This window comes from Lepidochelys olivacea (genome assembly GCF_965140295.1).
Source record: "Lepidochelys olivacea isolate rLepOli2 genome assembly, chromosome: 1".
In the NCBI taxonomy this organism is placed as follows: domain Eukaryota; kingdom Metazoa; phylum Chordata; order Testudines; family Cheloniidae; genus Lepidochelys; species Lepidochelys olivacea.
Window position 1 is genome coordinate 289,748,940 of NC_140411.1, and position 16,875 is coordinate 289,765,814.

Consider the following 16,875-nt stretch of genomic DNA (forward strand, 5'->3'; position numbering starts at 1 on the left):
CCTGGAGCAATCACAGAGACTTGAAAGGAACCTCATTGCCCTGGAAAGGGACATGATCCAGACAATGCAGAGGTGAAGAGCTGTAATGAGCTACAAAGGTCAAGCACTGCACCCCAACTTTTCACTGTACTGTACTGGTAAGCCTGGTGATCATACCATATTGGGACATCCATTTTAATCAACCTAACTGCACACCATTCCACAGATCTTAAGTTTACATGACATTCCTATAATTTGTTACCTATGGCATTTGTTAACTTTTTTTTTATACAACTCAAATGAAAAATTTCATGGAGGAACATTCCGCTTCCCATCCCCCAATAGAATCAATTCCTTATAAAACCAACACACAAACATTACGGTCATTTCCTTGGTTGTAGTACATTAATTACCCGCAGCTAACCCCTGGTCCAAATAAGAACACAATGGATTCCTGGCTGCTTGGAACACTTTTCTAAGACACACTCTCCAGCTTCCCATAAGGTACAAGAAGTCTGTCCACCTCCTGCTTCCGCCCACCACTGTTCAGGCTCTCTTGCTTCCTCTCACAGATGTGAAAAATACAGCAAGCACTTATCACGAGTCACATAATGATGATAAACCTCCAAACTTGTCACGAGGCACCATCACCTTTCCTTCAGTCTTCCAAACACACCCTCCACTGTCATTCTGCAGCTACTCAGGATACACAGTAACTCCTCGCTTAACATTGTAGTTATGTTCCTGAAAAATGTGACTTTAAACAAAACGATGTTAAGCGAATCCAATTTCCCCATAAGAAATAATGTAAATGGGGGGGAGGTTAGGTTCTAGCGAAATTATTTTCACCAGACAAAAGACTATATTTTATACACACACACACACACACACAGTGTAAGTTTTAAACAATTTAATACTGTGCACAGCAATCGGTTGAGGTGGTGAAGTCAGAGGGTGGGATATTTCCCAGGGAACGCCTTACTGCTAAATGATGAACTAGCACTCGGCTAAGCCCTGAAGAGTTAACACGTTGTTAATGTAGCCTCACACTCTACAGGGCAGCACAAACGGAGGGAGAGGAGACAGTATGGCAGACAGAGACACACTGTGTGTGTGTGTGTGTGTGTGTGTGTGTTGCACATTGCCCCTTTAAGTTGTTTACCCTACTCTAAGTACATTGCCTTTTTAAGTAAATCAGCAAGTTGAGACAGCAGCTGCTGCCAGCAAGCTCCCTCCGTCCTAAGCCCTGTTGTCTCCCCACCATGGAGATGGGGTGAGCGGGGGGCAGGAGCAGGGGGATACCCTGACGTTAGCACCCTTCTCCCGCTCCTCCCACCCCACCCCGCACAACAAGCAGGAGGCTCCCAGGAGCAGCTCCAAGGCAGAGGGCAGGGGCAGCACATGGCAGTGGGTGGAGGGACAGCTGAACTGCCGGCAACTGATAGCCTGTTGGGCAGCTGCCGCACAAGGAACTTAGGGGAGCGGGGAGCTGACAAGGGGCTGCTGGTCCACCTTGATTCCAAGCCCCCACCAGCTAGCTTCAACAGGCTGCTCTTTCTGCAAGCAGTGGACAAAGCAGGTGGCTGCCAAAGGACATTAGAAGGGAGCATTGCACAACTTTAAATAAGTATGTTCTCTAATTGATCAGCAACATAACAACGAAACAACATTAACCAGGATGACTAAGTGAGAAGTTACTGTAGTTAATCCACTCCTTTCCTTTGGTCAAGTGTCCAGTGAAAGGTTTCATAAGCTGGGTCTCCCAGAATCAAAGGAGGAATAATTTTTTTAATGTCCAAAGTTGTCTGGGAAGCAAAAATTCCCTTGATTATTTCCAGCAAACAGGCCTGAGTTTCTAAAGATCCTGTCATTGTGGATCTTTCGAGATCATGCACATTAATACTGGGGAACCTTCACAGTGAGCAACCGGGCCTGGCAGCACCCTGGAGAAATAGCCCTCCTTAAGGTGTTCAGCTTGATGCTGGGGAGAGGGAAGTGTGTGGAAAGAATAGGTATCTGGGGCCCATCAATAACCACTACAGAGTTCAGGAACTCTTTCTGTGAAAAACCATCAATCACCTGTGTATTGCCAAGCTTTATGATTTGGCAATGCTCTTAATAGCCCTGGAAACCATCATGACCACACCCATAGCAGCTGATCTACCAACTCCAAACTGGTTAGCTACTGATGAGTAGCAATTGAGGGTGGTGAGCTTCCAGATGTTGAGGGAAACTCTTATGTTGATTTTCTGCTGCTGCAGCTCCAGAGTGAGTTCCACACAGATCCCTACAAAAGCAGTCTTCCACATCCTGAAGTTCTGCAGCAACTAGTGGATGTCCCAGTTCTTCATCACTAGCCTGTCTGACCAGTCAGTGCTAGTTGGCCAACCTTAGAAGTGGTGTTCCACTGTGTAAAGCTGATCCAAATAAATGCCCTGCTCAATTTCATCTTCCTGCTTCTCCTCAACCTGTAGCCATATCACATAATTCAAAGACCTTCAAAGCTGCCAAGCCAAATATATCCACCTGCATGACTGCCAATACTGGTGCATCATCATCCTGTTTGTATTAATGACTCATGATCACAGTGATCAGCATTGCATCTTCCATGCTGCCTGATAACAGTTCAAAAATGGCACTGGCAAAATAGTTAGATGATGGCATGCCAGGAGAGGAATAATACGTGTTAGTTTGACCCCATGCCCCATATTTCCTGCAGGTTCTGGTGGGCATTTCACCATGTACTGCAAGAAAAATCCCAGTGCACAGACCAATCAGCAGAATACTGAACCATAACGGTGCAGCATTCTAAGCAGATAATCAGAACAAACGCAGAGGTTTGTGGACACAACGATTAACAAGGAAAGTACCTTAAGCCAGTATAACAAAGCAGTGTGGATGCACTTCAAATCACTATAGTTACTATGCTGCACTTAGAGCAAACAAACTAATCCAATATAACATCCTCATGTAGACAAGCATTTAATTATAAATAATCAAACCTAGAATTTACAAAAGCATGAATCATCATAGCCAGATCTGTGACCAATAGAAGGGAAGATGAGCCAATCATAGGTAAGGTTGCGAGTATGTCAGAGGTCTCAGAAGTCACGGATTCCGTGAGTTCCATGACCTTTATGACACTGGGGCCCCACACCTCCCCAGCCTCTGCCGGGGGGCCCCCACACACCTCCCCAGCTGCCACGGGCAGTGGGAGACTTTCTGTTTCCAGTCATGCAGATGGAGGGGGACAGACCCCTGCTCCTAGCCCTGCAGGGCAGCAGGGAATCCCCCCAAAAACTCCTTGCCCCGGGGTCAGGGATCCCTCCCAGCACATTAAGCAGGGGCGGAGGGTCCACAGCTCCCTGCTGCTGCATGCAGTGGGGCAGGGTGATAGATCCTCTTCCCTCTCCATTTTGTCAGGGATATTTTTTTGTAAAAGTCAGGGACAAGTCAAGGCTTTTGTGAACTTTTGGTCCTTGCCCGTGACCCGTCCATGACTTTTACTAAAAATATCCATGACAAAATTGTACCCTTAATCATAAGCAAAAGTGGGTGTTTTTTGCTGCTCTGACAATATGACATTCGATTATATTTAGATGACACTTAAGATTAAAAAATTGACATTTTTATTAATATGAAAGTTTCCGTTTCAACCTGTCTTGTCCAAAACATTTGGAATCTGAGACCACACAAGATATGTGAAATTTGATTTGTTATAGTGGTCTCAGTCCCAGCAAATGGAGACTGAATGGAACCTAAACTGATCTTTCTGAAGATTCCTCTTTGTCATGCACAGACAGTTCAGTGCTGTTTTGTGGATACACTGGGCTCCCCAACAAGTTAAGAGCCCATCATAATTGTCATTTAATCATGAAAAATTTCAGATCAACCTTACTGGATAGTTTAGGCCTGCCACCATCACTTCAAGGAATTTAAAGTCTGAAGGAGGATGCTGGACAAAGAGCCAGGCCAGCAGATAGTTACTGGTCAACACAATCCAAGCTTTACGTATACAAAGCTGGACATGCTGGTGATGAAAACATGCCAATACATTAGACCCAGACTCAATATCATGGGGCTTAGAATGCAAAGATATCTAATTGCAACAAAATTGGCAGGCTCAAGGTAATTACTTATTTCACTGAGGATCTGAAAGGAACACTTTGTCAACTTAATGAGCTTACCCACAATGTGGATTAATTGCAGAGATGGGAAAAGAGCTCTGGGCTCAATTTATCACTCAGCTGTGAGATTCCAAGATGACAGCACCCTTCTCACGGTCAGGTATCCTCTCATCTATGCCAACCAATTGTTAAGGCACTGACGGATAGAGCCATAGCCAGACTCGCCACCACCTTTATGAGAAGTACAGAATGCCTAGGCAGACTGAAAAGAAGAGGCCTAAGCTACAGTGCCAACAAAATAACAAACAAGAATTTATCATAACATTTTGCAAGTCAGCAGCACATAAAACACTTCTTGGTTGACAACATGAATGTTGTAAATGAAGGATTGCCATACAAAAAGACACCAAAGATGTTCCAAGTGCTGCTGTGCTCCAAAAAGCGACTGTGCATCCATAATCAGATTTTTTTAGGGGTGCATTGTCAGAGTTCTACCTGTTGATTTCATTAATGATAAGGATTTACTGAATTTACACTCACATCTGCTCCGCAGAGCCAATACAACTCAGGTAGGCTGTATTTTATTCCAACACTGTATCAACAGAATTGTTAATTAATGTTCTATCAATTAAACCTGTACAACTTAACATAATAGGGTTGCACAGGTATAAAGGAAGGCACAAAGTGCCCTGCAGAACCTTTTAACTGGTACTGTTGTGTGCAACAAGTAAAGATCCCAGTCTGACATTCAGATCCCAGGCTGAATCTGCAGTGCTGGCATTTTCCTGCCAACTGAGCGCATCTCATACAAAAGTAATTTAGAAACAAACATGAAAACCAACAGAAATAATGGGGATTACAAAGCACAGAAAACATGCACTTGGAGCCTGCTTTGTGAGGGAAGACATCAGACACTATTCTGAGCTTTAAAGGATGCTCCTGTATTTCCTTAATGGTCTTCCTCTGAGCAGATCCTTGGGGATAGGGAGGGAGAGGAGTACTAGCCTTGCTGGGGGTATTATGAAAAAAACCCAGCAAAACTGAGACAATACCAGTACAGCCCTGTGCAGATATAAATTGGTATCTGCGGAACCGCAGGGGCGAAAGGAGTATAACATGGGGCTGCCGCTCCCAGGAGCCAGCAGCTCCTCCAGCACAGCTATACCTCCCCCAGCCCTGTCCTCCAGTGTGGCTGTACAGATCCCAGACAGGAGACGCAGTCATGAAGAAAGCTGCATGGAAGGGACAAGGTTGAGGCTGGGTGTGGTACAGCCGCATAGGAGGAGCTATTGGCATAGGGTGCTGGCTCCTGGGAGAGGCGGCCCCACGTTCTACTCCTTTTGCTGCTGCAGTTCCTGGGACAGCCGTGCAGTTCCGCATATACCGATTTATATCAGCATCTGCAGATATAAATTTGTATCTGCGCAGGGCCCTAAATATCAGTCTTACATGTGACTACATATCAGAGTCTTGCTGCCATTCTTGTCCCTTTTCTAGAGGAGCCAGAACAGCCTCATTCTGAAAATAACTGGGTTTGGGTGGAGGAGAGACAAAGGGTTCTTTTCGCCCTGGCCTGTAGGGTTCAAACCTAAAAACAGATCATCCATCAACACTTTGTCCAAAGAGTTACCATATTAAAGGACTTAACCTTTGGGAGGTGACCATCAAGTTATTCTTAAAAACATTTCATAAGATCCCCTTAGGGATGCCCAAGTTTATGTCTACTCTGCAATTAAACACCCATGGCTGGCCTGTGCCAGCTGACTTGGGTTTGCAGGTCTCAGGCTCAGGGGCTGTTTAATTGCAGTAGATGTTTGGGCTTGGGCAGCAGCCGGAGCTCTGTGATCCTCCCACCTCACAGGGTCATAGAGTCTGAGCTCCAGCCTGAGCCGAACTGTCAACACCACAGTTAAACAGCTCCTTAGCCCAAGCACCGGAAGCCCGAGTCAGCTGGCTTGGGCCAGCCTCAGGTTTAAACTATAGTGTAGACATACCCCAAGACGACATTTTTCCCTTGTAGGGGAGCACTATTAAAACAGGTGCAGATGAAAGGTCACTCAAACAACTGTAGGGCCTGTGGGGCTATAAGTAAAAGAGAGGCAGCAGAAAGGAATCTGAATTACACCACAGATGATACAGAAAACACAGGTAAATGCAGAAATGAGGCAACCTGAAAGAAGGAATGTTCCCCAAAAGCCAGTTTTTGTAACCACATTTTACCCAGAATTGGGTTGTACAGACAACTATCTTGGAAGGAGCCCCCAGAACACTTGTAAACTCTCTTTAGAGTTTGACATTTATTCAACCAGCCACAGAATATTAGCATCCACCTGAGCAGTATAAGAACCTTAATAACGTATACTTTGAGGTGGAAAAAAAGCTCCTTGAAATATTTAAAGGAGTTTTGTTTCTTAATCGAAAGAATTCATTTCCTATTCAAAATGTTCTGAATAGAATGGTCAACAGGGGGAAAACTTGGAACCCTGCACATATGAGTCACTTTTACGTTTAACCAGAAATAGCCCTCCTCTTTAAGCTCCAGAGGTATGTTTTAGATTCTATGTGTAATAGAAGAGATATTAACTTCAGAAGTCTCAAGAGATTCTCCCCTCTTCAGGGTTATCAGTGACATCATCATTTATATCTATTGTGTCCACATAAGGATATTGGTCTATCTGGAAAGGAAAGCTCCTTTAGGCACTACTGTAATGCAAATAATGACGACAGACAATATGGTCACACATCCTTCCATATGGTGACCAGACAGCAAGTGTGAAAAATCGGGACAGACGGTGGGGGGTAATAGGAGCCTATATAAGAAAAAGACCCAAAAATTGGGACTGTCCCTATAAAATCAGGACATCTGGTTACCCTATCCTTCCACGAGCAGTACAACAAGCCAGTGGCGGATTAGCCAATCGGGGGGCCCTGGAAAAATGGGCACCCCCTACACCCCAACCCACTCCACCCACCCACACCTCTCCAGCCGGGGAGCGGGGTCAGGGGCTTGCCCTGTTCTGGCCAGCACTGTGGTCAGGGAGTAGGGTTGGGGCACGGGGGCTTGCCTGGGCCGGGCACAGAGGATGAGTCCCCATGCCCTGACCCATTCCCTGGCAGGAGCACTGGGGGCAGGGGGATGACTGCAGGCGCAAGGGGTAGGGAGAGGCCCCACTTGCTCTGGCCCAGGGGCCCCACAAAACCCTAATCTGCTCTTGCACCAAGCAGCTTTGGAAAAATGGCAACAATCACATCTGAAAGAGGTCCTTTCGGAAAAGCATGCCACTCCCTCCTAGAACCACTGCACCTATTACAGAGCCAACAGTGACTGCTTAGCATAAAATGTCCTTTGGCTGTTAGCCAATGGATTACTCTTCCATAAGGTACAGCAATGAACCAGGAGCCTATTTACCCCAACAGTGAGAAACCACAACCCGAAGGACCAATTTTGGTGGGGAGATTCCAGCAAACAAGATACCACTGTAGTGCTGCACGTTTTTAGAGCTCCGGGGGCAGAAGAAGAATAAAAGAAGAAACTTCACTAAGACATACATAAAACTATCTAACCTAGGAAGAAAGGAAAGGACTGAGCAGACAAGTAACCAACACAAAAAGTTAAAAAAGTTAAGTTGAGCCTACCCTCCAAAGGAAGAGGGCCTCAATCTGCTGAGAGACAAAAAACCACTGAGCAGGACATGTCAGAGAGCCCCCTTTAAAGGAAAGTGATATCATAAGAGTTTATAACTTCTTTCCTGCCTCATGCAGGAATTAATATAATGTTAATTAAGCAGAATTAATATAATGTTCTGCAATTGCTTGATAACCTTTTCTTTAATGTTTCTCTTCCCCTTTATGATAAATTGAATATTGTTCTGTAAGACTGATTGTTCTACAAAAGGTTACAATCCATTTCACAGAGTTAATTAAATAAAGTAAAATACAGGTACAAGCATTATGCCAATTGAACAGGCTGAAGCTCTTAAAAAGGGTAGGTTGGTGACTATGCCCAAACTGTGAACGACTGCCAATATTCCAAGAGATATTATGCAGGTAGTGTCTCACTTACACCAGCAATAATGTGGAATATTTGGTCAGTGCAATGATTTAGTTAAATTCCCTAACCTGCAAAATCATTTGTATTAACACTGAGCTCCAAAGACATTTGTAAAATTGCTTTATCTGAAACACAAACTGCTGCTAACACTCTGCTTGATCCTGTGGAAGTCAAAGTTGGCTACTTTTCAGAAGTAGAAGCCGTGTTAGTCTGTATTCACAAAAAGAAAAGGAGTACTTGTGGCACCTTAGAGACTAAGTTGGCTACATCAGTCTTGTTTCCATTTCACCTCTGAAGATGTCTGAAGAGTAAATTCAATAAGACCTTCTAACATAAACCAGTTACCATAATATTACAATGTTATTTGCATATGTGAAACAATGACTATAAGGTAAGACACGAGCAGAAATTTTCTTCCATTCACTGTCTGCAAGTGCTGCTACAGTAAAAATGCAAGAAACAAGCAGTATCTTAATGACTTTATATTTCATTGTTCTGTTTACTTCCTTAAGAATGAGGAATGAGAATGTAAAAGGTCAGCCTGCTAAACATTAGATTTGCAGGTTATTGAAGCAGGTTCCTCCAGAATCCTTGTGTTTAATATGTCCAGGATTTGAAAGAGTAGGAAAAGTGGAGATTTCATTTGAGCCTTTTAGTTACAGTGTGTCACCTTTGGTTTACATGTACTTGCATCTCTGTTGTTCCCTTTCAATTTATGCTCGGGTCTTTCCCTGCGCAAGGTTTATGCTTGCATCCTTCTATTTAACCATCACCACTTGTTTTTAAGTATTTAAGTACACATTCACCCATTCCCAAAGCAGTTTAGAAATAGACACTTTTGGCATGAACATTAATTTTTCAACACCATTGTGTCTAAGCACTTTTCTTCCCTTTTCTAACAAAACAAACAACAAATAATTGGCTAGAAAAATGGGATCAAGATCAGTTTTACATGGTTGCTACCAATGCTGGTGTACCAGAGTTAATGGAAAATGTAAGAAGATGCCTGGAAAAAGCTACTTCCATCATGCCATACACAATTTAATCCATTATAGCTTCACATCCTTCACCTTTCCTAAAAGGTTGCCTTCTATTGCACCAACAATGCTCATTAACACAAATTAAAGCTGCAATTTTCAAATGTGTGAGACTAAAGTCAAATTCCTAATTCCAGACGCCAGGTTTGAAAATTACAACCAAAGTGTTGAAATGTACACAATATGCAGCTGTTTTTTCATTTTTGTTTCCACAATAGCACATTTCCAGGCCTCAACTGAACTCCCATAAACAAACTATTTGTGTTTCAAATTCTGAAGCTATTTTCTTTGTGCTGTTGTCAAATCTGGTCATAAATACAATGTGCAGACTCTATTAGAAGGGGGTACAGCTTCAGTTACCACAGGTAAATTAATATTTCAAAAGTTTAAAATTCAGCCAAAAAAATGGCACTCTCTTCGTTCCCCTGAAGAAAGCAGTAATACTATATAACATGCTAACCTAGCATTGCCACTTCTGTGGGCTACAGTGAAAAGAATATTGATAATTGTATTACTATAATAAAATCATATGTCTGAGACAAAGTTCATGTTCCCTCCTCTGTTGCCTACAGTTCATTTTCCACTGTTTTGGCCAGCCTAATTTTAAATATCACAACTGAAGAAAATTCCATCACTGCTAGAATATTTAAAAGAAAGTAAATGTATGCATTAAATTTTATACCTTGTTCAAACTAAGGCTGACAAAGCCTAAAGAGGATCAAGCTCAAACAAACTAGACAAACACCCAGGTCACAGGGCGAACTGGCTGTTTAAGGGAGTCCTGGGTTCAGCCTCACCTGTAATAAGTTTACCTCTCAGTAAAGGAGTCACGTGATACAAGCATGTGACTAGGAACCAAGCCAGTTGGAAGGTATAAAGACAACCTGGGCTCAGTCAGAGAAAAGACTTAAAGGAGCAGGAAGATTGTGTGAGTTACTCCACAGACTAACTCCTTAGAAGGCCTAGGGAGTATAAGCCTGAAGGAAACAGGAGCCAACTAAAAAGAGCTGGGTAGAAAAATGTAAGTTGTTTTGAAATCTATGTTAATAAACCAGACTCCAAAAGGGGGAGGGAGAATTAATGAGAAAACACCCATAATGTGAAGACTCCTTAATTGGGGAAAAAAGGGAGACTGAGGCAATGGAGGTACATAAAACCAGACCAGTTGAGCTCCTGCTACTACTCCCCTACTCTTCCATGCATTTATCCAAGCCTACGCCTGAAATATTTTAAGTTTTGAATCTATTAACTGTGTGTTTTGATACCCAAACCTAGTCATTTGTTAGCATTCAGGTTTCTATTCTGAACTTTTCACAATACCATACTTCACCTCCCCAAATCCCAACTGCAATTTGAACCTTCCCACAGATCAAACAACATCCCTGTGGCAAATGCAGCATTTTTTAACATGGAAAGGTAATAGGAGGTCTAAGCTTCTTTTAATGATATTTAGCAACTGAAAATTAGGAGAGCCATCACCATTGAACCAGCTAGCTCTCCACAGACCACCAGCAAGTGCTATGGAAACTATTTGTGATCTCTAGATTGTAATTTGGATCACTGACATAAACCAAAAAGCTGTGTAAGACTAGGATTAAGGCACATCACTTATAAGGGTCTCTTGAAGAGATGTTAAATTTAAGAAGAATATTGCTATGCAACTTAATTTGAACAATGAAATTAGAAGTCAGTTATATTGTTCAAAGATTAGACAATTGTTTATACTGCAAAAAGAACACATACCATTTGACAGCCAAGTTTTGCACCTCACCATTCTTATCTTCCAGTAACTTCAGAATCATCTTCACTACTTTCCTTTCACTGTCATCATCCAACTTGATGGAATCCTTCTGTAGCTCAGTCATCAAGTCATTTGTAGCCATAAACCTATCCAAAAGAATATCCAAACCATTATAGCTAAACAGATATGGACTATTCACAATGTGCTACAACCCAAGCTCATCAGTTTCAGTCACGCATGATAAAATTTGTGCAATTGTCACTGTATGCATCCGATGAAGTGAGCTGTAGCTCACGAAAGCTTATGCTCAAATAAATTTGTTAGTCTCTAAGGTGCCACAAGTACTCCTTTTCTTTTTGCGAATACAGACTAACACGGCTGCTACTCTGAAAAGTGATCAAATTTAGTATTAACATTTAATGCTACCACTATTCTGGGGTAAAAAGCACCAGTTTTAACTAATTATAGTTTTAGAATATAACAAATTGATACAAGAAAAGATTCTTACAACATTTCTAACAGCAATAATCTTTCATTTATCTTGTAATTTCTCCTCAAGAACAAAAGCAATCACAAACTTAATTTACTTCTACTGTTTACACTATGTTAAAGTAAAGGTCTGAATAACTATCCAAAATGGAATTCACAGGAAGCGTGAAGACAGAAATGTATCAAAGTTTAAAACAATACTTTCATTTGCTGCAAACAGATTTTGTAAAAGCAAACTTTTATAAACATAAAACCAACAGAAGTGTAGCTACAAGTCTTTATTTTAGAAAGTATCCTTGAGTTTCTTCAAGCTGCATGTGGCAAGTTGCTGAATATGTCACTGGGATCCTGCAGAACCAGAGAAAGACCTGTTGGGAACCAACTTTAACATGAAGAAGGCCAAGGCTGGAACTTAGTGAAGGAAATGGAAAAGTAGGGACATGCTGACCAGGGGTATGTCTATGCAGTTATGGCACTGTAATACCACAGGGTAGATGCTTCCTAAATCAACAGGAGGGATTTTTCCATCCATGTAGTTAATCCAACTCTCTGAAAGACAGCAGCTAGGTCATTCTTCTGTTGACTCAGCTGCATCTCAACCGAAGGTTAGGTCAGTCTAATTGTGCCACTCCGGACACAAGATTTTTCAGAGAACTAACCTAGCTGTGTTTCAGAGTAGGAGCCATGTTGGTCTGTATTCACAAAAAGAAAAGGAGTACTTGTGGCACCTTGGAGACTAACCAATTTATCTGAGCATAAGCTTTCGTGAGCTACAGCTCACTTCATTGGATGCAGCTCACAAAAGCTTATGCTCAAATAAATTGGTTAGTCTCTAAGGTGCCACAAGTACTCCTTTTCTTTTAACCTAGCTAAATCACTCAATCTAATTTTCCAGCATAGACCAGGCTTAAGACAGTCAAGTGAACTGTACACAAGTTCTCATGCCCTTTCTACATCTTTCCCCTAAGCCCTCTTAACACCTATTTGGGTTCGCTTTTCTTATTAGCAGTTCCCATTTATTTCAGCTCCAGGTTCTATAGACTCCGTCAGCACCTGTCCCCAGCAGCTTCCCAATGCCCAACCCATCTTGCACGTCAGCAGTGCAACAGCAGCCTTGACTTCCAACTGCAAAAAAGATCACCTTCACCATAGCTATCATCCCACACTTCCTGGGGAACAGAATCTGTCTGCTACAGCATGGGCTGCATCCAGGAGCTCCAAATTCTAAAAAGAGCATTTTGAGATCAAAACATGACAAATGACAGTATCAAAAAGGAGCTGAAGAAGAGCTCTGTGTAAGCTTGAAAGTTTGTCTCTCTCACCAACAGAAAGTGGTCCAAAAAGAGATATTACCTCAACCACCTTGTCTCTCTAGTATCAAAATATGTAAAGTTTAGGACAAAATCTTGATTGGACAGTTAAAGCAAATGGCTACAAAATACTACTAATGTAACAAGTAAATCAATTTAATGTAGTTAATTCTGTCCTTCCTTAGTAATAGAAAGTGTGCATCTCCACCATCCCTCTTTAAGGTATGGTTTAAGCATTACTAAAAAAATCTACAGCACTGGGGGACTTAAAAAGCAGATTCTTAATGTACGATTCCATTCAATATGCAAATACATATTCCGAATATTTTACTGGATTCACAATACATAAAACTGAATTAAGAAAAATTGTTAGTACTTAAGTCACTTCGCAAACCTGAATTGTTAACCATATCTTTTATGGTTTGGGAATTCAAACATGCTTTAAACAGTCCAAAATTATTTTTCAATATAGACAAATGAATAAAATGTAAAAAACACTTAGAACAAATATACTTCTACTGTTTGTACTCAAACTGTCAAAGAAACTTTAAACACATTTGGCTGGAAAAATGCACTTTCTAGGCTAATACTGTATGTCAGTTTTCACACAGGCCATTTTTTTGTGAAAACTTTAAACCCATCAAAATCAGTAAGTATAGTGGTAAGCTATATCGTTAGAAGCTACCCACTCTCCTCACCAATGCAAAATATAAAACATTTAATCGCATGAAAAGAATTAATTTGGAAAAGCTCTAACTTAAACAGTTCTTAACATGAAGAAACAAGATTTAACAGAAAACATTTGAAACACCATTTTCCATGTTAGATTGTACTGTTACAATATTAGTCTTCTAAATCATTTAGAAAGGAAAAAATATTAAACATAGCATCACTCCTTTGATTTGTAGAGCTATAGCTTTATTTTTAAAATAACATTCTAGGCCAGTTATCTAATCAGGCAAAAGACTCACCTGAAGAATCTGACCACTAAGTATCAATAGTTAAATCTAATAAAGCTTGTCTCTAAATGCTATGACTGCTTTATCGAGTGCACAAAGTTTTCTATATACTGTAAATTGAAAACCAGAGCTCACCTACCATCTTTATTATACAAAGATCTTTGAAATAATTTAATTAAATGATCTTTGAAATAGTTTTATTTGGATGTATGTATTCTCTCTCAGTGATTGCAAGCTAAACAATGTAGCACTGTGGTAATCCATGAGAACCAGGAATCAGATTTACCAGAAAATTCCTGTTAACAAAAATAAGTGATTAATCTCTTGTCCATGTCGAGTTAAATGCAAATGTACCATATACACAAGATGTAAATTAGATTTAACTTTGATTTTCTAAACTATTTAATACAAGCAAAGGAATAATTTTTTTAATTATCAGGAGGTAGCACCTTAAAGACTAACAGATTTATTTGGGCAAAAGCTTTCATGGGTAAAAAGCCGACTTCTTCAGATGTCTGAAGTGGGTTTTTTACCCATGAAAGCTTATGCCCAAATTTTTTTAATGATTTTTAACCTGATGTATTCAGTAGTTGACACATTTAGTCTTCCACTGCTGGTTAAAGAAATGTTTATTTTAAAAAAATTAATGCATGGAGACAAAACCTCAACTTTGTTTTCTACAATATATTTATAATGAAACAAATCAAATATTTTATGTCTTTATGTCGTACTGAAAATTGTAATTTCACTATCAAATATTCAAAGTTTATATGCACAACTTCTTTAATCTATAGTGATGTACAATTATGATTACTAGCAAACAGCTACTATTTGAGTGCACCTGCACAATTCTAGTTCTGTTGTGACAAATCCTAAACTGTAAGTCACTTTCTCCTCCATCAGCTATAATCTTCAATTAGGCTTCCTTTACAAAAACTTTAAGCATGGACTTTCGTGGTCAGCCTTGGAGCAAGGAACCCTCTGCCCACCGAACAGGTGCAACAAGGCTAGTAGGCACCAACGCTTTTCTATCCACTTCAACCCTACCCTCGTGGGACAGCCTCCCGATGGACCTAATGGACTGAAATCACAGGCAGGTCACCAACTACTGAGGTCAGCCCTTTGTGGCTCCCCACGTCCCAACCCCAGCAGGACTTCTGAGCGCGGCGCACTCAGCTCTCGTCTCCCCACTTCACAGACACCGAGAAGAAGCCAAGCAACTGAGACTAAACTTTCATTGGGCGCCAGAAAACTCGGGGCAATCCTGGGGGGCGGGGAGGCTGGGATTTCTCCCTGAGCCCAGACCCCGGCTCACCGCCCCCTGCAATGCTTCCAGACAGGGGAGCGGGGGAATGGCGCACTCCTTCCGCACATCCCTCCTGGCCAGCCCCCGCCGCGGCCCTGACAGCCGGGCCTCTGCCCACGAGCCACAGGCCCCGGAGTCATCGGCCTCCTGCCGCGGGGGCACAACAGCCAGGCCCGGGCTGAGGCACGAGGAGGGGCAACAACAGCAGCAGCAGCAGCAGCCTCGCGGGTCGCAGGCGGAGAGCGGGCTCAGCAGACAGGGGCGAGAGAAGGGGCCTGCGCGGGGAGCTCCGGGCGGGCGGGGAGCCAGGAGGGGACGGGCCCGGCGCTCACCTGAAGTCTTTGTCGCTGGATGTCATTTTCTCCAGCAGGTTGGAGATGTGGTAAGAGGCGCTCGCCATGTTGATGGTCCCGGTGGGGGGCGTCTTCTGGGCCTCGCCGGCTCCACCTCGCCCGCTGCGGGGGACGGCGCTGGCTGGGTGCGGCGGCTGTGTCCCCGGGGGCGGCGCGGAGCGAGAAGGGAGGGGGATCAGTGAGGCCGCCGCCGGGGGGGCAGGCTCATCGCCACTTGGTGACACGGGTGGGGGGAAGGGAGCGGCCTCGCTCAGGCGGGAGGAGGGGAAAGGAACAGAACCCGAGACGGCCACAGCTCGCGCTTGGGGCGAGGTCAAAGTTCAAGTAGGCTCTCGCGAGCCGCCCGAGCGACGCGATTTTGTAGCCGCTGATTGGCTCCGGCAGGCTCGCGCTGTTGTTCGGGCGATGTCACAGCGTACGTGGCGCAGAGCGTGCGCGGGACGTTGAGGCAGCGGTTACAGAGGGGAAGAGGCGGAGGGAAGAAGCGTAAGCTTGGAAGACTACGAATCCCTGCATGCAATGCGCCGAAGCGCGCGAAGTGATCTATAACACAGCACGCTGGGGCGTGTAGTTTTTCTAGAACATGCGGCGCATTGCATGCTGCGGTATAGAAGTTGCATTGTGAGACGCTGGCGGAGCATTGCATGCTGGGACTTGTAGTCTCCCACTGGTGTGGGGGCGGGGCGATCATTTTTCTGGTTTAGAACATGGCTTTGTATTGGGTGTCCATTTATTGTGATGGCAAAAAGGAAATGAGGGAGCTGGGAGAGGAGGTGTTAACCAACCTGACCTTTTTGCCCGTGTTCGAAGGCTGTGAATCCAAAAAAACATTTTCCAACAGTCTGAATAAAACCAATTCCCTTCTGTTCCTGACAGTTGTTTTTGTCTTTAAAACCCCAGCTCTAGCCTAAACGTGCTAACCTGAGCACCTCAACTTTTATTTAAAAACAAACATAACTTTCTAGACCTTCTGGTTGGCAAGACTGGAGCTCGAAAATCTGACCCAAGTGCAGTTTAAGGGGTCAGAAACCAGAAGGCAAATCAAAAGAAACCCAATGTATTTATTTTATCTTATTATTTTGTTAAGAGCTGACTCATGATTTTTGACTATCTGGATCATAATACTGGTGTCTACACTGGGTTTTCATTGCTAAAATTCTCTCACCACTACTATCCCTGATTTAGCTTCATTGGTGGCAATAATGGTGGTACTCTAGTGTAGACAGAACTCCTGGAGGTGGGTGGCGTTTCAAGCACTCTAATGTTCAGACAATTGTCTACAGCCTGGTAGCAGCTGAACACCTCTATCGCAGCACTACTGTCTCACGGCATCCCTAATCCTCATGATTTTATTGTGAGGCTTCTAAAATGTTTCTAACCCTCATGGTTGAGGAGAAAAGCTTGAAAATGTAAACCCTAAAGGTTCCAAGACCAGTCAACTGAAAGGAACACAACATTTATTATTTTTTTAAATCTCATAATTATATAAGTGACTCTTGTAAATTGTATGAGCCTGATCCATT

General features: G+C 42.8%; 1 protein-coding gene across 1 annotated transcript in view; it reads right to left on the reverse strand.

The window, feature by feature from the left end:
- CAND1 (cullin associated and neddylation dissociated 1) overlaps positions 1 to 15,673 on the reverse strand; it is a 52,059-nt gene extending 36,386 nt beyond the window's left edge. The window contains exons 1-2 of the mRNA XM_084631028.1: positions 15,332 to 15,673; positions 10,938 to 11,081 (exon numbers count right to left, since the gene is read on the reverse strand). Coding sequence (XP_084487154.1) covers positions 10,938 to 11,081; positions 15,332 to 15,399 — 212 coding nt within the window. The 5' untranslated portion in view covers positions 15,400 to 15,673. The remainder of the gene's footprint in view (positions 1 to 10,937; positions 11,082 to 15,331) is intronic.
- Between the last annotated feature and the right edge of the window lie 1,202 nt (positions 15,674 to 16,875).